The 24,718-nt window shown below is 39.9% G+C and overlaps 1 protein-coding gene across 1 annotated transcript in view; it reads right to left on the reverse strand.

Moving 5' to 3' along the window:
* Window positions 1–24,718, reverse strand: part of Map3k19 (mitogen-activated protein kinase kinase kinase 19) — a 53,841-nt gene that overhangs the window by 10,719 nt on the left and 18,404 nt on the right. The window contains exons 6-10 of the mRNA XM_042683425.1: window positions 21,760–21,856; window positions 15,423–15,495; window positions 13,760–14,016; window positions 6,945–6,988; window positions 912–3,329 (exon numbers count right to left, since the gene is read on the reverse strand). Coding sequence (XP_042539359.1) covers window positions 912–3,329; window positions 6,945–6,988; window positions 13,760–14,016; window positions 15,423–15,495; window positions 21,760–21,856 — 2,889 coding nt within the window. The remainder of the gene's footprint in view (window positions 1–911; window positions 3,330–6,944; window positions 6,989–13,759; window positions 14,017–15,422; window positions 15,496–21,759; window positions 21,857–24,718) is intronic.

Consider the following 24,718-nt stretch of genomic DNA (forward strand, 5'->3'; position numbering starts at 1 on the left):
GAAATTAATAAGCTTCAGGGAAAACTGAAACCAAGCCCAGCTACCTGTTGATAGGCTTTGTACCCACGCTACTCTCATTACCATTCTAATTAAAATGCTTGTTTTTTTTGTTTTTTTTTTTGTTCCAGTCGTGGGGCCTGAACGCTGGGCCTAGGCGCTGTCCCTCAGCTCTTAAGCCCAAGGCTAGCACTCTACCACTTGAGCCACAGCGCCACTTCCGGCTTTTTTTCTTATGTGGTGCTGAGGAATCGAACCCAGGGCCTTGAGCATGCAAGGCAAGCGCTCTACCACTGAGCCACCTTCCCAGCCCCACTTGGTTTTTTTTGTGCAAGACTAGCTTATGCTTCCTTGAGAACAACAGCTGAGTCTTACACATCACTATTTCCTAGCTTCAATCCAGTGCCAGAAACACAGTGGGCATTTTGATAATATTTTCATTCACTGAACCACCTGAAAGAAACAATCAGGTATAGGGAATCTCTGAGCAATGTGCCTTTCTTGTTTTCAGAGGAATGAAATGAGCTGGAACTTATTATCTTACCCAAACCCTAGAACAATGCTTTACTTGTAACTTTCTTTGCTCACCATTGAAAATTATCCGCTCTTGACTGAAAACATGATCACTCAGTAAAATATTGACATTTAAATAATTTTTCCGTATTAATTTACCCCAGATGATTTCAATGCAATGTCAAGCTAGCTAAATCTCAGAAATAAGGCAGCCTAGTAAAGTCATCATAGCCTGGAAATGAACAGGCCTGCATTCCAATCTTGCAAAAACCAAACAATGAGACCTTGAAGAAACTACTTAATTATTTAGGGTTTATGATTCCTCATTTGAAAATAAGGGATTTGAACTGATTATCTCTGAGTTCCCTTCTGCCTCAGTCACTGACTTTAATCATACCAACCTGTATTGTGACATTTGTTGACTCTCTGCCCAATTCCTTGATAGTATTTTCTCTCCTGTTGAGGATAAGATTTAAGCTTTCAGAATCTGTTTCATTGGCCATCATTTGGCAAGTGCTGTTATCTTTCTCATCAAGAGCTAATAGTTCCGCAGCTAGACAACCTAATAATTCATCTGTCAATTCTTCATTATTTAATGAGTCCAGAATTTCTGGGGAAATAGAATCTTCATCATTTAAAGTTTTCTCAAATGTTTGATATGTGATCGATTTCTGTGATAAACTATCATCATCCAAAGAATGTGCCCAGTGGGGATATGTTTGGGAAGCCATCTTTTCTTGTTTCTCTTGGAAAGAGAAACTCGCACACGGTTTAGGCTTATCTGAAACACTCTCAAACTCTAGATAATTCATTAACATTTGACTGGCATTTATTTTCTCAAGAGGTGCTGTATTCTGCTTTTCCTGCAGTATGTGCTTGGAAGAACTTTTGTCACTGGGCACAGCCCAGCTGTCTTCTGAAAGAACAACAGGGGTCTGGTGGTGGAGCTCTTCAAGTTCCTGCAGATCTTTGAGACTCATGGTGAGGATCTGATTGTTAGAAATGTCTCCTTCATCCACACAGTCTTCCATCGAGATCTCTTCAACAATAGATAACTCTGATATAGGAAGGAATTCATTCTGCTTAGGACCCTTCTCAGAAACCTGGGCCAAATTCATGGACTGAACTTCATCTTGAATGGACAGAAAGTCATTTCCTGATGATTTCATCTGCCAGTCTGGTTCTGGAATACCATTTTCAACATCTTCTAGGTCGCTACCTACAGCTTTGCAACCTTTTCCTTTAGGAATTAAACCTTTGTGCTTGTGTTTAAATTCAAGTGAAGGCTTTGGAGGTTTAACATGTGGTCTTTTCTGAGCAAGTTTGGTTCTGCTATTGCTGCTCCGTTCGCTATGTGAAGTTCGACATTTGTTGGTGATACACTTGCCCGATGGAGCAGAACAGATCTCACGCCTTTCTGCCTCCCGCATATGACAATAAACAGGAGTCCCAAACATTTCATAGATTCCAGGTCCATTTGCAGTTGAATTGATTTCTTTGAACATGTCACTATACTTCAGATCCAGGTAATGTAGTCTGGGCTCTGTTGGTGGAACAGAGAGAGGAATGCATGGCTTTTTTATTCCTGGATTTTTACAGATGCATGGAAATGATTGCTTTTTAGATTTCTGTGTCCAGTAAGGTAATTGCTTCTTTTCTATCTGTGGCATTCTCTTTTGACACTTGGATGATTGCCTGGCCTTAGGGTTAACAAGTTCCAAAGCAGGGAACACCTGAGTTTTTGTGCTAGTTTTATGCAGATTAGGCTTAATGGAAGTTTGAATGGATATCATGAAATTTTGAGGTGTCTTGTTACTTGTCTTGGTCTTTGAATCCAACTTACTTCTATGGGTACTCACCTTAAGTTTGTTGTTTTCTTGGTGTGCAAGTAGGTTGAAGCCATTGTTAGGAGCAACATTCTTTCTTTTCTGGAGGCTTGGTTTGGCTACAGCTGGCTCCTTGGGCATTTCTTCTTCAGGGAAAGTGATGTGGAGAAGAGGCACCATCCCATTCATTTCTGGTTTGGTTGCTTCAGCTATTGCTATTTTTATGTTTGTTCCCATGTGGAGATGACCTGGGAGCTGTTCATTGGGACCATCAGAAACCACATTGAACAAGTCTTTAAGTACAGTAAACTCTTCTAAAATATCCTCTGGGTCCATTTTTTCACCTTTAGACAAGGAATTGCTTTTTGAATGGGTATTATTTCTAGTCACTTTCTCCTCACTTGGAATTACTTCAGAGTGTTGGACTTCTTGGGGCTTGCTTGGGACGGTACACACAATTTGTGAATCCTGTTCATCCTTTTTGGCTGACGGGCCCTCTTTCTTTCTCCGTGACACATGCAGGGAGTTTTCTTCTGTTTTTTTCATTTCACCATCACAGTATTCAGTATCCTGTTCCTTATCTGCGGGAAGACCGCCATCCTTAAAATGGTCAAAGGACACCAGAGACTGCCCTTTTTCAAAAGGAGAGGCTTCAGTTGTGTCCCATCCTTCTGTTTCCTTGGATTTCCAATTCTCTTCCACTTCCAGGTGTTGTCTGTGATGGCTAGTCTTCCAAAAAGGACACATGTTTCTGGACCAAATGGAGCTATCAGAAGGCCTGAGTGTCTGATCCATCAGCCCCTTCAACGGGGCTTTCTTCTGCTGGTTTGCTGCAGTAAACACACATGAGGGACTAACAGGTTCAAGGATGTTAGGTACAAAGCATGTGAGGCTTGCTGTGTTTCTTTCTGTTTCTCTTGGAACCTTGTGACTTTGGGGAATAGTGAGCATACCAGATCTCAAGGGCACAAGAGACAGTGGTGGCAGAGAAAACTAAAACAGAGAAAGAAAAGGTGAGATGTGCACAAAAATGGAAATACTGTATCACATTAACTGGCTTAAAGCATCTGAAATTCTGTTTTCTTAAGGAAAACCCTTAAAACACAAAGCTATTTAAAAGACTTTATCTATCATCTATCTATCTATCTATCTATCTATCTATCTATCTATCTATCTATCTATCTAATCTATCTATCTATCTATCTATCTATCTATCTATCTATCTATCTATCTATCTATCTATTATCTATCTAGCTCTGAGATAGGGTCTCCTCATGCAGTCCAGGGCAGGCTCTAACTTAAGACCTCCTGTCTCTGCCTCTCTGGTGCTAGAGTTACAAGAGTAAATGACCACATCTGACAAGATCAAACCAAGTGTTGCTCATTGGTAGATCAGGTACTTAGCAAGAGGCCCTAGAGTCAATCCTCAGCACCAAAATATAAAAATCACAAAACTAATTAAATTCTCATTTGCTTTTAAAAGCAAAATAAAACACATAAGAATGAAATTAGATCTAACGACTCATAGTTACCTATTTTAAATGAAGAGTCTATAATGTAAATGTTAATTGTTTAAAATGAGAAACAGCTGGGCACCTGTGGCTCCCGCCTGTAATCCTAGTTACTCAAGAGGCTGAGATCTGAGGACCAAGGTTCAAAAGCCAGCCCGGGCAGGAAAGTCCATGAGACTTTTTTTTTTTGTCAGTTGTAGGGTCTGAACTCTGTGCCTGGGCACTGCCCCTCAGCTCTTCAGCTCAAGGCTAGAGCTCTACCACTTGAGCCACAGAACCACTTCTGGCTTTTTCTGCTTATATGGTGCTAAGGAATCAAACCCAGGGCCTCAAGGCAAGCACTCTACCACTGAGCCACCTTCCCAGCCCCTCCATAAGACTCTAATCTCCAATAAACCACCATAAAACCAGAAGTGGCACTGTGGCTCAAGTGGTAGAGTGCTTGCGATGAGCTGAAGAGCTTAGGGACAGAGCTCAGGCCCAGAGTTCAAGCCCCATGACCATCAAACAAACAAATAAATAAAATGAGAAACATTTACTTTTTATTCCTGAGTTTTAAACTCAGAGACCTAAACTTGCTAGGCAAGCACTTTACCACCAAGCCATACCTTCAAGCTCTTTTATGAGTTCATTAGTTTTTGAGACAGGGTCTTGCTTTCTGCCCAGGCTTGATATGACCCACCTATTTTAGACTCCCTATCATAGCTGGAATAATAAACAAGTGCCATTATACCCAGCTATTTGTTGACAAGAAGGTCTCATGTATACTAGACTGGCCTTGAACCTTGAATCTCCCTGTATCAGCTTCTGGAGTAGCCAGGATTACCAGTGTAAACCATGGTACCTTGCTTCTTCATCTTCTTTCTACTTTCCATAGAATACATTTAAAATTTTTGAAGCCATCCTGAGAGCAGTTTAAATTTCTGTTACAGATATGGCAATGATAATACCACTATTGAAGAACACAGTTTGCATCTGGAACAAGAATGTTCAACATCTTCTTCCTTTACATATGAACGTTAGCAGCCCTAATGGCTATTTTCAACTATTTTCTTTCCTTTTTTATTCTGCTTTTTTTTGGCAAACTACTAGATTTCAACTCAGAGCCTTGCACTCTGCTAGGCAGAAGATCTACCATTTGAGACATACTTCTAAACCTTTTTGCTTATTTTTCAGATAGGGTTTTGAGTTTTTGCTTAGGCTGGTTTTAAACTATTGTCCTCCTCCTTGTGTCTCTGGGATGACAGGTGTGAACCACCACACATGGCATATTTATTGAGATGAGACTATAACTTTTTCCCTAAGCTAGTCTCAAACTGTGGTGCTTCATATTTCTGCTTCTGGAGTAACTGGGATTACAAGGAGTTTACACCAGATCTGACTCCCAACTGATAGTTTAAAATTATTGACCAATAGGGGGCAGTGTTACCCAATGTATAGCATTCAGATCAGTGCTCAAAATTATAAACCCTTTAATTCAATGTTTCTTTCATTGTGGCCTATTCCCTAACACACAAACTTTATGTCTAATTATATCAGAATATTTATAGGCATGGATCATGCATAACAATTGAGAGCAAGTTCAATTCTCATTCTGTTGCCAACACTGTTCTGTCCCAACACTGACTCAGGCATGTAGGGTATTAGTCTGAATCATCTCATCTGGATGACCTTACTTATTTCTTTAAAATGACTAAGGAACTAAAGAAAGATTTCCCAAGTGCTTAAATATCTGCCTCATAATGCCCATTAATTTTTAGGCCCATACATTTCTTTTTTTAATGCAATAGAAATATTTGCTCAAAGGTTCATAAGCTACAGAAGGACCAGCAAGCTGAGAAAGTGAAAAACCTGCAGGTATCTTTCCAAAAGTTTACTATAAACTAGACAAGAAAATCTTTCCATCAGTAGATTTGGGGGCTAATTTCAACTGGGTGCCAGTAGCGCATACCTGTAATCCTCACTACTGGGGAGCTGGAGAGAGAAGGATCATGGTTCAGGCTAGCCTGAACAGGAAGTTCACAAGACTTCGTTTCAACCAAGAAAAAGTTGATATAGTGACATGCTGTTATCCTAGGTACATAAGAAGTCTAAATAGGCTAATCAGGGTCCAGGTATGCCAACATGTACATGTGAGACTGTATTCAAAATATAACAATGGCAAAACGGCTAAGGGTATGGCTCAAATGGTAGAGTGCCTGGCCAGCTGGCACAAGACCCTGAGTTCAATCCCTCATACTGCCAACAAAACTTTTTAAATTAAAAATTATCTAGTTTCACCAGGCATCAGTGGCTCATGCTGGCTACTTAGGAGGCTGAGTTCTGAGGATACCAGTTCTAAGCCAACCCAAGCAGGAAAATCTATAAGACTCTTATCTCCAAAAAAAAAAAAGTAACCACCCAAAATCTGGATGTGGACAGCTGTGACTCAAGTAGAAGAGCACTAGCCTTGAGCAAAAAGCTAAGGGTATTTTGCGCAGTCTCTTGAGTTCAAGCCCCACCCAGCACCAGCACACACACACACACACACACACACACACACACACACACACACACACACACACACAAATTACCTAGTTTCAAAACAGTCGACTGAAAAGGTGTCTGGGAGAGCTATTCACCTAGTTATGTAACCAGAAGCAGAACCAGCCCAGAAAAGCAGCACAAAGCTATACATAATTTTTTTCAAGAATGATTTGGCACCCAATAAACTACATGAGTCACTGTTTCTCCAAGATGTAATTGTGGAGGGTTTAGTTCTCAATTGTTTGATGGGGTTTGTCTCTAATAAATAAAGTTCATTGATTCTCTCTCTCTCTCTCTGTGGCTTGAACTTGAACTCTGGGCTTGGGTGCTGTCCCTCAGCTCTTCAGCTCAAGGTGAATGCTCTACCACTTGAGCCACAGCACCACTTCCAGTTTTTCTGGTGGTTTATTGGAGATAAGAGTCTCATGGACTTTCCTGCCCAGGCTGGCTTTGAACCTTGACCCTCAGATCTCAGCCTCCTGAGTAGCTAGGATTACAGGAATGAGCCACCGACTCCCAGCTCATTGAATTCTTTTTATTCTGAAGTCAAAAAATAGTAAGCGAATCTTACCTCAGTTCTTCGGCTACTGTATTTCATATCAGAGGTAGAAAACTCTATGAGAAAAAGCGAATTGAATTGTCTTAGTAATAAACGCAATGTTAGTCCAGAATTTGGGGTGTAAGGTTGTTGATGCTGAGACTTAAGGGAAAATGTGGAAACTAAGTCTTTCTTTGTGTAATTAATGAGGAGCTGAATGACACAAAATCCAGACTCTTGCCACCAGGAGGAGGTGGTGTTGTATAAACTAGTCCTCACTTACCTGCAGTTGCTCTTTCCAAGGTTTGCAGTCATAGTGGTCAAGAGGAGTCTGAAAACATTAAATAAAAAACTCCAGGAAAAAAAACTATTAAATTGGGCACTTGATGAATAATGTGCAGAAATCTCATACCTTCTTCCTGAGTATGGCAGCCAATGCCTGAAATCCCAGTACTCTGAAGGCTGATGCAGGGCGATAAGTTCAAGGTCAGGCTACATAGTGAGAATTTACTATGTAGAATTCACTAAGTAGGGAAATGGATGGGACTAGAACCATGGTAATTGAAGTAAACCAGGCTCAGAGAGACAAACGGCACATGTTTTCTCTTATATGTGGAAGCAAGATGTAAAATATAATTATACATAACATATACACGGCTCAATACACTTACACGCAAACAGACCATGAGGATATGCTAAAAGCATAACTCCACTGAACAATTAAAGTACTGTTTACCAAAATGAATACAAGGAAGCGGAAATACATTTTGAGGGGGATGGACAAGAGGGGGGCACAAGAATGGAGAGAAGAAGGGTGAATAAATGTAGTCTTCATATTAAATGTATGTTATGTACGTGAGAGTAGGGACAGGTGGTGTGTGTGAGGGGGAATAGAGAATAAAGGAAGGAGAAACATTGACCAGGATACATGGTGCGTATCACCTGACTTATAGAACGATAACCCCTTTGTACGCTACTTAACAATAAGCATAATAAAAGAGGAAAAGAAACATAAAAAGGAAAGACAAGAAGAGAAGAGAAGGAGAGGGAAGAGGAGAAAAAGGGAGGGAAAGAAAAGAAAGAAATAGGGGCTGGGAAGGTGGCTCAGTGGTAGAGTGCTTGCCTTGCATGCCTGAGGCCCTGGGTTCGATTCCTCAGCACCACATAAGCAAAAAGAAAAAAGCCGGAAGTGGCGCTGTGGCTCAAGTGGTAGAGTGCTAGCCTTGAGCTGAAGAGCTGAGGGACAGCGCCCAGGCCCAGAGTTAAGGCCCACGACCGGACCCCCCTCCCCCAAAAAAAAAAAAAGAAAGAAAGAAAGAAAGAATCTCCCAGCCTCCTGCTCTGTCCTGTGCAGGACATGAACCATACCCTTTTTTAAAAAAAAAAAAAATATGTTTTTAGTGGTGCTGTGGCTCAAGCGGTAGAGCACTCACTTTGAGCTGAAGAGCACAAGGACAGCGCCCAAGCCTAGAGTTCAAGCCCCATGACCGACAAAAAAAATGTTTTTTTATTGTAAAAATAGTGTACGGAGGGGTTACAGTCACATGAGTAAGGTAATGAGTACATTTCCTATTGAGCATTGCTGCCTCCTCCTTTGTTTTTCCCCTACCATCCCTTCCCTCCCCATCTCCCCAACTCTTCCTCCCCCCCCCCAAGTTGTAAAGTTCATTTTCAACATACTGCCTTGTACATCTCCTGAACCATCCCTTTGTTCAGCATCCATGCTGTGGACACCACCCACCCATTTGTCACTTACCATCTGTCTTGTCTATGTGAGCTGCTGTAGTGGGCTGGCAGCACTGTGCTCCAGGAGCCCTCATGCAGCAACCTAATGCTATATCATAGTACCTGTATCACTCCCCTCCCCTCCCCTGATCATGGCCACCTTGGACCAACTCACATCATCACACCAAGAAGGGTGAACATGGCACAACAGGCTATTCAGAGGGACACAGAGAGAAACCATGTTCACATATTTTTTTAATCACACTATGTTGTTAGAATTGCCTTATTAGGGCTGGGAAGGTGGCTCAGTGGTAGAGTGCTTGCCTTGCATGCCTGAGGCCCTGGGTTCGATTCCCCAGCACCACATAAGCAAAAAGAAAAAAGCCAGAAGTGGCACTGTGGCTCAAGTGGTAGAGTGCTAGCCTTGAGCTGAAGAGCTGAGGGACAGCGCCCAGGCCCAGAGTTCAGGCCCCACAACTGGACCCCCCACCCCAAAAAAAGAATTGCCTTATTATTTTATTTATTGTTAATCTCTTTCTGTGCCTAATTTATAAATTAAGCTTTTCAGAGGTATGTAGAGAAAAAGGTGCGCATGTATGAGTGTGTGTGTGTGTGTGTGTGTAAATCATCACCTAAGAAGAGACTCCCCATGACAGGGGTGCAGGCATTATACTATATGTATGTGTATGGTAGTAGATAAATATCAGAGGTTTCAGGCATCTGCTAGGGGTCTGGGAATTTATCCCCTGTCAATAAAGGAGAGCGACTCTATTTATATCTATAAGCTGACTAGAAACACAAAGATTTCTGATCGGAGAACACATATGTGTCGTTCATGGAACATGATTATCATGTCAGTCCCTTACATCTCAGTTTTTCACAGGGTACCAAGGTGAGAGCCAGATGCACACTAGTTCATGGGGGGCTGTAACCCAGGAATGCACCCTGAGATTATATGGCTTTTGGTGGTATTACAGGTGGTTGGCACTTTGACCAATCTCCTTCTTTTCAGAGAGAGAGTGAAAGCAAGAGAGCGAGAGCAAGAGAGAATGAGGGGGAGAGAGATCCAGAGCATTTCACTGAGTAAGTAAATAAGCAAATGCCTCAAAGACAACAGAGGCTGAGTCTCTGGTTTGGTTTTTGTTTTTTGGGTTTTTGGGGGGTCTTTTTGGTCGGTCATGGGGCCTGAACTCTGGGCCTGGGCGCTGTCACTCAGCTCTTCAGCTCAAGGCTAGTGCTCTACCACTTGAGCCACAAAGCCACTTCCGGCTTTTTTCTTTTTTCTGCTTATGTGGTCCTGAGGAATCGAACCCAGGGCCTCAGGCATGCAAGGCAAGTGCTCTACCACTGAGCCACCTTCCCAGCCCTCTCATTTTGTTTTTTTTTTAACCAGAAAGGAAGCAAACAGATTTTCACTCTCCATAGAGCAATGCATACACTCTAAATAAAAAGGCATATTTGCCATGTAATCATCTTTTAACCTGGTTCCCTAGAACTTTTTCTTTAGAAAGCCTGGATGTACAACCAAGTGAACATATTCTCTCCCAACAATTGTTTGAACTAGTTAGGTTATAAATCCTGAATTAGAGGTATGAGGAAGAGGAGGGTGGGATTTTCCAAGTAGTTGTAAAAGTTAAAAGTTGTTCTCTTCTTACCAAAAAGCCAAAATGTTTCCCACAACTCTATTCCACCACAGCTTAGGGCCAAAGCCAAAAGATTCAGGAGCCAAAATGGTCACAAAAATGAAGTGGTGAATTGAGATCATGTTGCCTAACTAGAGAAGCAAGCACCATTACCCAGTTCGGTTAGGTCCAAACCAGATAGACCAGCCAGCACTGCTATATCTTCCAACTAGAAAGAGAAGCCAGACATCTGGAATTTCGTGAAATCTCCCTCCATGTACTTGTTCCTAAAGCTGTGAGGGCCCAATATAATGTTGAATAGGTCTCCTCAGTCATGGGCTACCATTTCAAAATTTCACTTAAAGAGAAATTACTTTCTCTAAGGTATTAGAGGTAGAGAAGCCAGATGAGTAGACACCTAAGAAGAAGATACCCATGGGAGGGGGGACTAGCATTCACCAGCCACCTCTGGCCCAGGCCTCTCCTTATCCTTTTCTTAGACATTTATTCAACAAATATGTATTAAGGGCTTTCTAAGTGGCCGACACGGTCATAAAAGAAGACAAAAGTCTTTGTTCTCATGGAGATCACATTCTAGAAGTTGAGATTTTTCTGTTGAAAACGAACTAGGAAAAAACGTCTAGAACTATGAGCAAACATAATTTATGGTTGGGTGCTTATGAATAACTTCCTGAGTTTAACATTTTCTGGTGTTGTCACAGTACTTGGTTAGATGCTATTCAGTATGGGTATGATGGTTAAGCTTGATTGTCAACTGGATTGGATTGAGAGATGTCTAAGAGCTGAGTGAGGTATACTCGTGGGAGTGTATATGAGTGAGTATCAAGAGACAGTTGACCTGTGGGACAGTAACTGTGGGAGAAAAACCTGCTCTGAATGTGGGAGAGAATGGCATATCCTATAGACTAAAGCACAGATAGAATAAGAGGGTGAAAGGAAAGAAAAGGAAGAAGCCAATTAGTCTGAGTATTCTCTCTGTTTCCTTTCACTCTCACCCTCTTTCTCCCTCCTCCATCTTTCTTTCCCTTTATCCCTCCTTACTTCCCCCTTTCTCCCTTTCTCCCTCCTTCTCTCGCTCTCTTCCTCCTTTTCTCCCTCCTTCCTTTCCTCCCTTTCCCTCTCTCTCCCTTCTTCTCTTCGTCTCCTTCCATCTGCACTCTCTTTCTTAGTCTTTCCTGGTCACCATGATGCATTTTCACTACTCTGCCACCAGGGCAGGGAGATCTGCCATGAAGCAATGAACTAAAATAAATGTTTCCTTCTTTTATAAGAAGGTATTCATCACAGCAACAGGAAGCTAACATAGAGTGGTGTCAAGTAGAAAGACTCTGCTCTGATATTTCTGGTGGGAACAAAGAGATCTTTCTGGTAGGTCAAGTCAAAAGTATGTGTGAAAACCTTAAAAAAATATGTACAGTTACAGTCCAAGGTGGCAAATTCAATATGCAAACTTTTTCACCACACTCTCTCAAACTTGGGGACCCTTGTCCTCCAGATCTGCCAATTTACCTTCTTTGAGCTCCCTCATCAAGCCCACTCAAACACATAGTACTTTTTAACACCACTCTCCAATAAGCATAGATAACCATGGACAATTTAATAGATGAGAAAAGTCTCAAACATGAAAATATAGAGAATAAAACAAATAGCTTCCTAGGAAACTGCTGGGAAATATGGCCCACTGAATGCCATGGAGATTAGAAAGAACAAACTGTGTCTATACACAGGGATTCAACTTAGCAGGGAGTAAGGAATGCTCTTGGTTTTGGTGGAGAGTCAGCTGCTCAGTTGGTCCAAAGAGCAAGACAGAGTGAAAACAGGATGGTGAAGTGTTCCAGGTTCAGTCTCTGGAAACCAAAGGAAGTAATAGATTACCAGGCATGGTATTTGCTTTACAAATCCATTAGACTGGCTGGGAGTAAATTAGTGATAGGGATACAGAAACTAAACAATTGGTGAGGATAAATACACTGTCTAAAAAGAAAGGAAATGTAATCAGTATGATATAGGGTTCAGTGAATATAATATAATATAATAATGGAGACATTGAATTTGTGTGTGTGTGTGTGTTTATGTGCATACACACCAGTCTCCTGGGCTTAAACGCAGGGCCTGGGTGCTATATTTGAGCATTTTTGTTCAAGGCTAGTGCCTAAACACTTGAGCCACAGATCCATTTCTGGGTTTGGGTAGTTAATTGGAGATAAGAGTTTTGTAGACTTTCCTGCCTGGGCTGGATGCTAGGATCTCTGCCTCTTGACTAGCTAGCATTACAGGCATCAGCCACTGGCACCCAATGTAGACAATGGATTGTTTTTTAGCTCAAAAATTAGGGAAACTGGAGGTTGGTAAGTTTTATGTTGCTGTTGTTCTTCTTGTTTTGTCAGCTGTGGGGCTTGAACTCTGGGCCTGGGCACTGTCCCTCAGCTCTTCAGCTCTAGGCAAGCGCTCTACCACTTGAACAACAGCGCCACTTCCAGTTTTCTGGTGGTTTATTGGAGATAAGAGTCTTACAGACTTTCCTGCCCAGGCTGGCTTTGAACCGTGATCCTTAGATCTCAGCCTCCTGAGTAGCTATGATTACAAGCGTGAACTACCAGTGCCCGGCAAGATTGGTAGTTTTAAACGATCAAGAAATGTTATAAACATATTTAGAAATATGTAAATATATTCCTGAAGTACTGTTGGTACTTATTTCTCTTTTTTCTTGCTCATCTGTGTTTCCCAGAGTATTTTATTTGTGCCAGTCCTGGGGCTTGAACTCAGGTCCTGAGCACTGTCCCTTAGCATTTTTGCTCAAGGCTAGTGCTCTACCACTTGATCCACAGCTCTACATCTGGATTTTTTGAAGATAATAATGATGATGATGATGATGATGATGATGATGATAGTTTCGTGGACTCTCTTGCCCTACTCATCTCCAAAATTATGCAAGTATTATATTTTTTCCTTTGTTTGGAAAGATGCCTTAAGGTTATTTGGGGGTGCACTTTCTATTATTGCAAAAGACCAATAAATGTGACCTGTTGATTTGTTCCTGGAGATTTAGATTGAAGGGCTCAGGTCAGTGGCAAATACCAAAGACAACATAATCCTGTTGCAAGAAAAGGCTGGCATTGATACTAATCTCTGGTAAATAAATCATGGACTCAATAATTGGAAGATGCTTCTTACATTGTCACATTAACTTGGCGATCCAGGAAGGAGACTAAAGTGGAAACCCTAGTACCTAGCAAAAGCTAAATTTATATGTATGTGAATACATATAAATAAATATATAAATATGTGAATATATTTATTTAAGATATATTTTAAAATGGAAATGTATATTTATGCAGAGTTCCACAAGGGTAGTAGATACTATGTCTCATTCACTGCAATTTCTCTAGCATTTACAGTAGTGCTTGGAATTATAAACAAATGTTAATTGAGCAAAATAATAAAAAAAAATATCACTGAGGAGTTAAATGTTTGACTTACCTTCAGATTTTCTTTGCTGCCCCTTGAGAAAAGTAGGAGTCTCTTCTCTGGTTTCAGACTTGGAGATAATTGGTTCCAAGCAAGGTCTGGGCAACAAAAAGCCCACGTTCACATTGTAGAGCTCCTTGGAACTTTCTTGTTTTTTTAGAACGAAAGGCATGGCTAGTGTTTTCACCTCACAGTCTGCCATCTCATCTTCATTTGGGAGAGGAACAGAATGTGTGTGTTCCCCTTCTTGATGCACTGAAGTTATCTGACTGAAAGGAGAGGAACAGTTATTGCTAAAGTGAGGCCTAGTGGGAAAAGTTAGGCTATTGGGGATGTGTTCTTTTTTTTTTATTGTGAAAATACTATGCAAAGGGGTTACAATTACCTGAGCAAGGTAATGAGTACATTCCTTATCAAGCATTGTTGCCTCCTCCTTTGTTTCCCCTTCCCATCTTCCCTTCTCCCCACCCACCCCCTACCCCGGCGCCATTTCAACATAACGTCTTGTACATCTCATTGTTGCAATGGGTCCACCTGTATCCCTATTTAAACATTTTTTTCCCTTCCCCTAGGGAATGTGTTCTTGAAGGGAGGTATTGCTCCCCCACCCACACACCTTCTTCTCTCTCTGTTTGTTTCCTGGCCACCATGAGACAGTAACCTTCTCTGCTAAGTGCTCCTCAACATGATGTACTGCCCTCCACAGATCTCAAAACTATGGAGCCAAAGCAATCAGAACTCCTGAAACTCTGATTATCTAAGGCATTTTGTCACAGTGATGGAAACCTGATTATCTTTTGGCTCTCTGGTTCTTAGGCCAGTCTGACCTCACTAGAAATTTTGCAGAACTGTTTCCAAATGGTGCTGTTGAGCAGAATGATTGAATCCTGAGAGGACTAGACCTCTCTGCACTCTGAACCTCTCTCCACCTTCTCTGTCCTCCATACTCAGTACAATGGCCTGAATAGATTCCAACTCAATCCATTTCTGTTTTTCATGTCCCCATTTCCTGGACCAGAGAAATCAGGGACAAAGAACAAGTACAGAAGCTGCACCTTGTATCTCCAAAGGCATTTACCAGCCCAGTATTTCTCAAACCGTCTTTAGTGAAGAACTGGTTTTCAAGTTTTCCAATCCATTGTGGAATAACATTTTTTGTAAAATATAATAAAAATGGATGCCACAAAACTAAAGGAATAATTTAAAATATGCAGAGCATAGCTAATTTTTTTCATTTTCTGATCAGTGCACAAATATTACATTGCCAAGTTGCTTTACAGTTTTTTAAATGGTTATCCTCAAGTTTTACACTGACCTCATCATGACTGGCCACAGGGTTACAGAACTGCATTTTTATAGTTTCTGGAGTAGGGTGGTTACAATCTTAATGCTGGGGCCAAATATGACCTTAAGCTTGTCTTTGTAGTTTTAATGGGACACAATATGTTCACATATTGTTCATAACTGCCTTATTATTGTATTAATTGAAGAGTTAATTAATTAATCAATTGTAGAGTTAAATCATTGCAACAATGTATTATCACAAAGCTTATTATTTGTCTCTGGCTTTAGGGTGTTATTTTGGATTAAATTACAAAACATGTAAGGTGCCACACAAATATCTAACTACTTCCGAATTATATTCCAATCAAACACCTCAAAGGATATTCCTTACTTGCTTTCTTTCAAATCCTCTTGACTCATTTCTTGGGGATGGTCTCTTGGAAAAGTCACAATAATCTCAACATCTGTAGAAATTCATGATACAAGTAGAAGGGAAAAGAAAACAATGATTTCCAGTAGTAAGAATGAAAGGTATTTTATGTCTGACTACTTGGTTACTCAATAATTAGAGAATGGACATTTATAAGAGGCTGAGGTATATCCATGTATGTATTTTTCCTGTCTAGTATATAGTAGTTCTATTTTTTAAATAATATTTATTTATATTTATGTTTATATTTTTGTGCCTGTATTGGGGCTTGAATTCAAAAGCTGGGTGCTGTCTGTTAGTTTTTGTTTGTTTGTTTGTTTTGTGTTTTGTTTTTGTCAGTTGTGGGGCTTGAACTCTGGGCTTGGTCACTGTCCCTCAGCTCTTCAGCTCAAGGTGAGTGCTCTACCACTTGAGCCACAGTGCCACTTCCGATTTTCTGAGTGGCTTATTGGCCATAAGAGTCTCATAGAGTTTCCTGCCCCAGCTGGCTTTGAACCTTGATCCTCAGATCTCAGCCTCCTGAGTAGCTAGGATTACAGTGTGAGCTGCTGAGGCCTGGCTTGTCTGTTAGTTTTTTGCTTAAGATTGGAGCTCTATTACTGGAGCCATACTTTCCTCTTCCTATGATAGGTTCTAAATGAATGCCTTGTTAAAGAGCAAGAAAATCCCTTTATAATATAGTATTTTACCCATTACATAAAAATATTTAAATAAATAGAAGAGAGCAAGAGATGGAGAGACAGAGACAGAGACAGTGCTGTCTCCTGGGTGAAGACAACAAAGTCTTCCTCCTATGAACTGGAAGTGATGAACATTAACTGAGATAATTTATGCAGCCCTGAAGTAACTTGCCTGCATTTGTAATTTTGGCCATCTCTTGTTTGAGTCCACAGAAGGCTACCCTGCATAACAGTTAGGTGGAACATTCCAATTTTCTTATCATATACCATGTTCAGCAAATTTATGTAAAAAATTAGTGTGAACCAAACTAAAATAGGTCTTTTGGGGGTTTTAATCCCATTCAATACACTTTTGTTAATTGTATGCCAAACTCAGGGTTTTAGGCTAACGAAATAGAAATAAACATGATAGAGCTACAGCTCTAGGAGAAACAACAGAAAAGAAATATGAAGTTGCAGTGAGGTAGTAAGCATTGTGATAGAAATGTTCTGCGTTGTGGGAGCATGGAGGAGTCTTCTTCCAGCAGAATGTGATGGCTGTCCCAGTTTTCATTTCTGTTCTTATATTTGTCAGAATTGTTTGCTCAGTCTACATCTCCCTGCATGTATGAGGAGAAGCAATGTTTGTATGAGCTCCACGAATGGAATACTTCCCTTAACACAAGGATAAGGAAAGGAAGCAATTCAGATCTGAGCCTATAAGTCTCTTTTGCCACTTCTTGATTGGCCTGGAAAAAGTTGTTCACAGCTATCATTATCAACACCAACTCATTTACTAGAATTTTATTGTTCCTAAAGGACTTTGGATAGTTTACTAATATGTAGGAAGCATCAGAGTTACAACTTTATTATTATTTTTTTGCAGTAAACGGGATTGAGCCATCCCCCATAGTTCTTTTTGCCTTTAGTTCATTTTCAGATAGGATTTCATGCTATTTTGCTCAAGCTAACTTCAAACCATGCTCTTCCTACGTCTATCTTCCAAATACCTGTAGTGTGCGATCATGCTCAGCTATGACAGCATTTCATTGTTCAATCTTTATATCGATATCATTTACTAAGGCTAGCGCATTAAAAATTGCCAGAAAAAATTTACTTATAATTGGATTTCAAAAGTAGTATTTTCCATCTTTGTCAGACAACATTATATTTTGTGGTACCACAAAGATATATCCAGCTTTGGCTTTCTTTTTCAAATAAGACAGTTTGATTGAATGTTTTCTAATATATAATATCAAGGAATGCCTCTGTAAAAATGAAGCTTCCTTGGAAAGGTCAATTTTTTTTTAACTTTTCAAAGATCCTATCACCACACAATGTAGTGTAAAATGAGAGGCTTGAAATTACAGAGCTGGAGGGATTTTAGAGATCATCTGATCCAAACTCTTCATTTTAGAGATGAATCTGGGTGACATGTTCAAGGTCATCCTACAATTTGAAAGGAAGATGGATGTCTTTCATAACATCTCTGCTGTCATCCTTGAGTATAAAAACCTAGTTGGCATGTTAGGGTGAACAAGTCATACATTGCTACTAACTAAACTGTGATGAAAAGAATGCTCTTGGGAAAAAAGATAGATGCACTTAATACTTTGCATGGAAGTTAAAAAACTGAATATTCACATGAGCAATACTTAAAAATGACGCTATGTTTACAATTATAGAGAACTACTAAGCCTGGAAGGTCTTAGGCACATGTAATGTGCTCCATAGTTGAACTGACTGGTTTCTTTTTCAAACGAAGGGCCACAGATACAATAAGCAAGTGTCAGGAGTACCTGCCTTTTTAGAAATCATTAAGAGCTCATGGCTGTCATTCTAATTGTTGGGTCTGAATGTGGAGCTAGAGAAGAATTATAGAATATACTGACTCTGAAATTATTTAGAAACATATCAATGTTCTCTTTGTTCTTTCTCTTAAACATTGAGTGGCTAAGGAGTGGTAGATAAGGTCTCTAAACTTAACCAGTAGCGTGACGCTAGTGGCTCATGCCTGTAATCCTAGGTACTTAGGAGGCTGAGATCTGAGGATCACGGTTCAAAGCCAGCTGGGGCAAGAACGCCCATGAGATTCTTATCTCCAATTGACCACCAGAAAACTGGAAGTGGTGCTGTAGCTCAAGAGGTAGAGCATTCACCTTGAGCTGAAGAGCTCAGGGACAGTGCACAGGTCCAGCGTTCAAGCCCCACAACCAACCAAAACAAAACGAAAAAAGGAGTAGTAAACCTAACCAGAAGGTCAGAAAACATGATCTTTGTTTATAAAGCACTTGCATTTTTAAGCACTGAGTACATTTTTCATGAAGAAGGTGTAAATTAAGTGCCAAAAATGTTAACCAATGAGAGAAATTAAAAGGCAGAATTTCAATGTAGCCAAAAACATTTGACAGACATTTCATAGATGAGGTGAAAATGATATTCATAAAAATTTAAAAATGATCATTAATTTATTGTTAGTGCTATAGGTATTATTAAAATGGAAACTTAAAATCTGGCTGAGTCTAATTTATTCAAGGATGAAAAATCATTGTCTTTAAAAAATAAAATCTTCCTTTCTTGTGTGTTCTCCTTGTTTTATTTGGAGAATCTGCCATATTCTACCAAGATTGAAACTGCTTTGATGCCCCTGCATGTTTGGATAATTTCCTAAGTTGTGATCTCAACATAGACTTTTAAAAACCTATCATGTCTATTATCCTGTACTACTAGAATTCAGAGAGATTGATGCATTTGAATTGCATTAAAAAGATAAAGTGCATATCTCTGCCATGGTTCTCTTTGATTTTCAAACCCCTGGAGAAAGTGTGATTTATTTCCTACCATTTATATTGCTGCAGCATATTAAAATTATTTTTTGAAAAATACAAAAAAGGAGAGAAGGAAAAAAATGAGAGAACAAAGGAAGGAAAGAGGAAGAAAGGAAAGAAGGAGAGAAAGTAGGATGGAAGGAAGGAAAAAACTGTCATTTGTTATAGGACATGAGTCCCTTGAAACACACTGAATAAAGTCATTTTGAGATTTCTATATACTTAAAAAATAAATAAAAGATAAGGGGCAGACATCCTTTGCTATATGACTGTCAGCTGAGGGAGAGTGCCCTTCAGTTATAATGAGAAGCTCTCTGGTTAGGACAGGAGCAGTATGATATGGGGACCAGCAATACTCAGTTTTCAGATGAAGTCATAGGAATTATTTCTAACAATACAATGAAGAGCCTTCCTGCTATTGCCTGAAATATCTGTGTCCTTCTCAAACTTATATAGGAACCCTTTATCCCCAGTGTGGCTATATTTGGAGAAGGGCCTTGAGGAAGACATTAAAGTTATATGAGGCCGTGATTCAATAGGAGCAGTGTCCATATAGGAAAAGACACCAGAGAGTTGTCTCTCTCCCTCTCTCTTGTTCTCCCACTGTGCACAGAGAAAGGTCATAAGAGAGCACAGAAACTTTCTGCAGATCAAAAAGAGAGCCCCTTATCTGAGATTAATCTCTGAAACATGTCATACTCATAAGTATGCGCACACTTTGAACCCTGATCTTAGACTTTGTACCTGTAGAGTTATAAGAAAATAAATGCTGTCTTAGCACCCTGTCTGTGGTATTTCCTTATGGCAGCTTGACTGGGCTGAGGCAATTCTTTAATCATTTGACTGATTAATTGATTAATTACAGTGCTAGGAATTAAATTCAGAGCTTTGCATGCATTAGGCAAGCACTCTACCTTTAGGAATTTGCTCTTTATATTTATTTTAATTAGTGATGTTCTCCCCTCCCTTTTTTTTCCCAGCCATAGGTCTTGAATTCAGGGCCAGTCCCTAGTTCTTTTGCTCAAGGCTAGTGCTCTACCACTTTGAGCCAAAGCGTCACTTCTAGTTTCCTGGTAGTTGATTGGAGATAAGAATCTCGTACACTTTCCTGCCTGGGCTGGCTTTGAACTGTGACCCTCAGGTCTCAGCCTCTTGAGTAGCTAGAATTATAGGCATAAGCTGCCAGTGCCCAGCTGTGACATTCTCTTTTTTAATAGAATAAATAATATGATGAACAAATGTAAATAAAATATGTATTTCTAAAAATAGTCATATGTCATATGCTTAAGTATGTGACCAATTTAAACATTTATAACAGATAAATGGCACTTAAAGAGATTAAATTGATATTTAAAGAGACATTGATATTTTTTAAATGCACAAGAATGCTTACACCCCTTTACTTCAAAGTCTGTAATGGGAAAAGAATAACTCAATTGAAGTTCATCACTAAGGAGAAAGTTTGTCAGAAAAATCAGGTTCTTAGAAATTTGTAACCCAACTGACTTAGGCTTAAAACCTGCAAGAACTCATTGGAGGTGTTGTATGTTATATGCATCCTGTGTAAAAACCAAGACTACTAAAGAGAAAAAAAAATTTAAACCTCAAAACACTACAAAACAATTTGAAAAGAACAATGAGCACCTCAAATGGCCAGTCATCTCTAATTTAAGCAGAATGAAATGAAATATTTCACCTCTTGTAGGCTGTTTAAGGACATGATTAAGTGTTCATGACATTTCTGAGAATTTATCTTTGAAGTTTATAAAAGTCAAAAGTGGCGGGAGAGGAGTGGGGGAGGTGGGGCAGGGAAGGGATGGTAGGAGAAAAACAAACAATGCTTGAAAAAAAAATGTGCTCAAAAAAAAGTAGACCACAAGGACTATTTAAGAGGGGATCATTTGTTTATGTTAATTACCCTTCCCAGGCCTAATGGTATTCATAATTTTAATTGTTTCTAAGTTAGTGACTGTCCTCAGCCAGAGGAGAAGTTCTAGTGAATTTGAGAAAGACAGAGGAGGAAACTGTCCGAGACAGGGCAGCAGGCCCAAAGAAACAGATGCGAAGCAAGTACCAAAACCTTCAGGGAGGTACAAAGGAATGAGGAAAACAGCTATCTATGAGGGCAGCTTCCCTGGAGTGTTACAGATGGAAGCCAGAAAATTGCCAGGGAGGAACTGAAACAGTTCAAATAAACATTTAATTTAAGAAGGTTATAGGTGATAGATGATAGAAAAATGTGAACACTGTGACTATTCTGTGAAGCAAGAATCTGCAAATAACGTAAGAGGAAATAACTAAAGGAAACTTAGAGATGTTGGACAGGATCTATATATTTGAAAGAGATATTATTCTGGAAATGCCTGATTCTCAGAGAGGCAGAGGCAGAGGCTTGGGACTTTCTCACTAGTTCATTTTTCCACTTCCTATCAAGGGAACCAGCACCTCAGAAACTATTGGTGGCAGATAGAGAAATGTTTGGCTCTAGGTAGAAGCAGATTCCTGGAGATGATGGAAGATCCTGAAAGGAAAGAGATGAGGGAAGGAAATTATTGGACAAAAAGGAGAAGAATGGAGAGGGGCTGAGCTGGAGTAGACAGAGTAGAGCCAGGAGACGGTTGCCCACGTGGATAAAGGCACATTGCTAGGACTCACTAATTCACATAAGGCTAAAGGTAGAATGATGAGAGGTTTTGATCTTCCTCTTCCTGGGCTCTTCTGTATTGACTGAGCACTTCTGAAATTAGAGAAGAAACCCAATAATCAATGCTATCTCGATAAAAAAAATATCAGGGACAGAAGTTGTTTTACCATCTGTTTTAGGTGGACAGTCTTGACCTTCACCTTTGGCATCTCCTTCTTCACTAAACAATATGGAGTCACTAAAGTCATCATCTTGGTCAAAAAACTCCTGCAATATCATAAAAGAAAAACTCAGTTTTCAGTGTATTCACTTTTTTCACTAGCAGGGTAAATATCGAGTTTTCAAGGCTAACATTTTTCATTGGGATTTTTTTTTAATTGGATAAAGTCCTTAAGACTAAGACAATGGGAAAGGCTTTGTCCCTGGAGCACCAGTCTCTCAGACAGTTGCAATTGTGATTAATGGCATAAACCAAAAATAAAGATCAAAGTAGAAAGCACATAGACCCTTAGATATTCAATATTTTATACTTGTCTCATCTCAACATTCAGGCTGTTAAGCCGCCACAACTTCCATCTGGATGAGTAACTGGAAAGAATCCGTCAGTCACAGTCACAGTGAACCAGCCCAAAGGAGCATTATCTTTTCCATAACACCCCCTCCCCCCCGGGACATCATTCCAAATAGAGAGGATGGAAATCCCTTCCCCTTGTGGAAGCTACAGATAGAATATGAGACTGAAGGAGACACCAAAGCCTGTTAAGAGTTGGCACTATGGTGGCTTTTTGATAGGTCCATGGCATACAATTTCCCCAGCTTCCCATCTTGCCCTGTAGAAAATAATCTTTATGCCGAAACATAAGGTTGAAACCAACTTGATTTATAAAATGTACTCTGAACACTCTAAAGGAGTGTGCTCTTAGCAGAACTCATTGTGCGTTTGTTTGTTGTTGTTCCATGGTTGGTTGGCTGGTTGATTGGTTTTTGAAACAGTATCTCCCTAGATAGCCCAGGCCATCCTCAAATTCACAATTCCCCTGCCTCTGCTTCATGAGTGTGGGGGTTATAGGCACCCTCCCCTCTTAGAAGAATTTATTGTTGCTGATAGGTTCCATCATCAGAAGTTGCTGCTGTTGATTTTGTGCTTTTAAATTTCTAGAACTAGTCTGAGTGGTAGAATGCATGATTAGTATGCGCAAGGCTCTAGATTCTATCCTCAGCACAAAAGAAAGAAGAAAGAAAGAGAGGGGGATTAGGGAGGGAGAGAGGGAAGAAAAGCTTGTAGAGTTAAAGTAGACCAACTACTTCATCACAATCTGGATGTTTCCATTAACTCTCTGCCTTCTATAATCTGGTGAGCCACCTATTTAAATTAAAAGTGTCTGTCCAGAATGCTGAAGACTATCATTTGACAGTTTGGAAATTTTTCTTTGTTGCTTATAGTTACCATAAAAAAAAAGCAATAGAAGTAAAACCCTCCATTTATACTACCATTGAAAATACTTTTAGGAATCCAGTCATAAGAACTTAATCATGATACTTCAATTTTATGCCATAGTCCATATTATAAGTGTGTTTTAATTGTACCAAAGGGTTTCATCGTAATATTTCTATACAGGCAGGTAATGCGATTTGATCGTATTCAAAGCCTCTGTTATTCCACAGTTTATACTTTTTAACTATTTTCTATCTACTGGCAAAGATATGGTGTTCTGTCTCTCATCATGCCATTTGTCAGAGGCTGTCATTGTTCAGTTTGCTTCTAGACTTGTCAATTTCAGAGCTTGTTTTTCTCTGTATTTCAAAAATATTACCCATTCAAGCTCCTCTCCCTCCCAGAAACCATAAAGGAGGGTTTTATTCTTCACAATACACCTAGAAAAATTTATTTTTTATAGCAAGAGAGAAAACCTGACCTATAAACCAATACCACAAAATCAAACACTGTAACATAGAAATCCTCTCTCCTGGCCCAGTGCAGTGATTCACCCCTGTAATCCTTGGTAGAGGTTGGAGGTTCGAGGCCAACCTGGGGAATAAATATTAGCAAGACAGTCTCTCAACCAATAGCTAAGCGTATAGTGGTGTACACTTGTCATCCCATCCCAGTATATATAAGAAGTGCAAATAGGAGGACTGTGGTCCAAGCCACAAGGGACAAAAACACATGATCCTACCCTTAAATGTAAATTAAAACAAGAAGGGCTTGGGAATGTGGCTCAAATTACAGAGTTCTTGCCTTGCAAGGCAAGAAGGGGGAAAATTCTTTTCCTCAATTGTTTCCCCTAAGATTTGAAAATCTAATTGTATCATGTACTTTTTTACTTAAGATGTATGTGTATGTGCATGCCAGTACTAGGGCTTGAACTCAGGGCCGAGCTTTCATGCTCAAGGCTGGTGCTCTACTACTTGATCCACAGCTCTACTTCCAGCATTTTGGAGATATGAGTCTCACAGATTTTCCTGCTCAGGCTGTCATCGAACCTCAAATCCTCAGATCTCAGCCTCTTGAGTGGCTTCATGCTCTCACTCAGCTCTTTTGCTCACAGTTTATACTCCACCAACTTGAATTGTGCCTCCTGTTATAGCTTTTTTCCTGGTTAATTGGAGAAAATTTTCTCTAGTTGTTTGCCTGGGTGGGTTCAAACCCCAATCCTCAGATCTCAGTCTCCTGAGAATGTAGGATTACAGGTATGAGCCACAGTGCCCAGTTACACAATATTTCTTTAGAACAGATTCCTAGATAGAGAACTATTCATCAAAAGAGCATGGACAAAAACTATAAAAAGCATGAACATTTTTGGTTTTTATACATACTGCTTTAAAAGTAAAATGTACATCCACTTATAATCTACCAGCAATGAGTTTCATTTCTCCTTTATCATTTTTTGGGGAGTCAGTACTGAGTCTTAAACTCAGGGTCTGAGCACCCCAGCTTGTTTTGCTCAAGGCTAGTGCCTTATCATGTGAGTTATCTCCACTTCTGGCATTTGGTTGTTAATTGGAGATAAGATTCCCACAGACTTTCCTTTCTCAGCTGGCCTTCAAACTGTGACCATCAGCTCTCAGCGTCCTTAATAGGTGTGAGCCATCAGTGCCTGGCATTCATTTTTATTTTTTATTAAT

This window comes from Dipodomys spectabilis, unplaced genomic scaffold, assembly GCF_019054845.1.
Source record: "Dipodomys spectabilis isolate Male_0828 unplaced genomic scaffold, ASM1905484v1 ptg000081l, whole genome shotgun sequence".
In the NCBI taxonomy this organism is placed as follows: Eukaryota; Metazoa; Chordata; class Mammalia; order Rodentia; family Heteromyidae; genus Dipodomys; species Dipodomys spectabilis.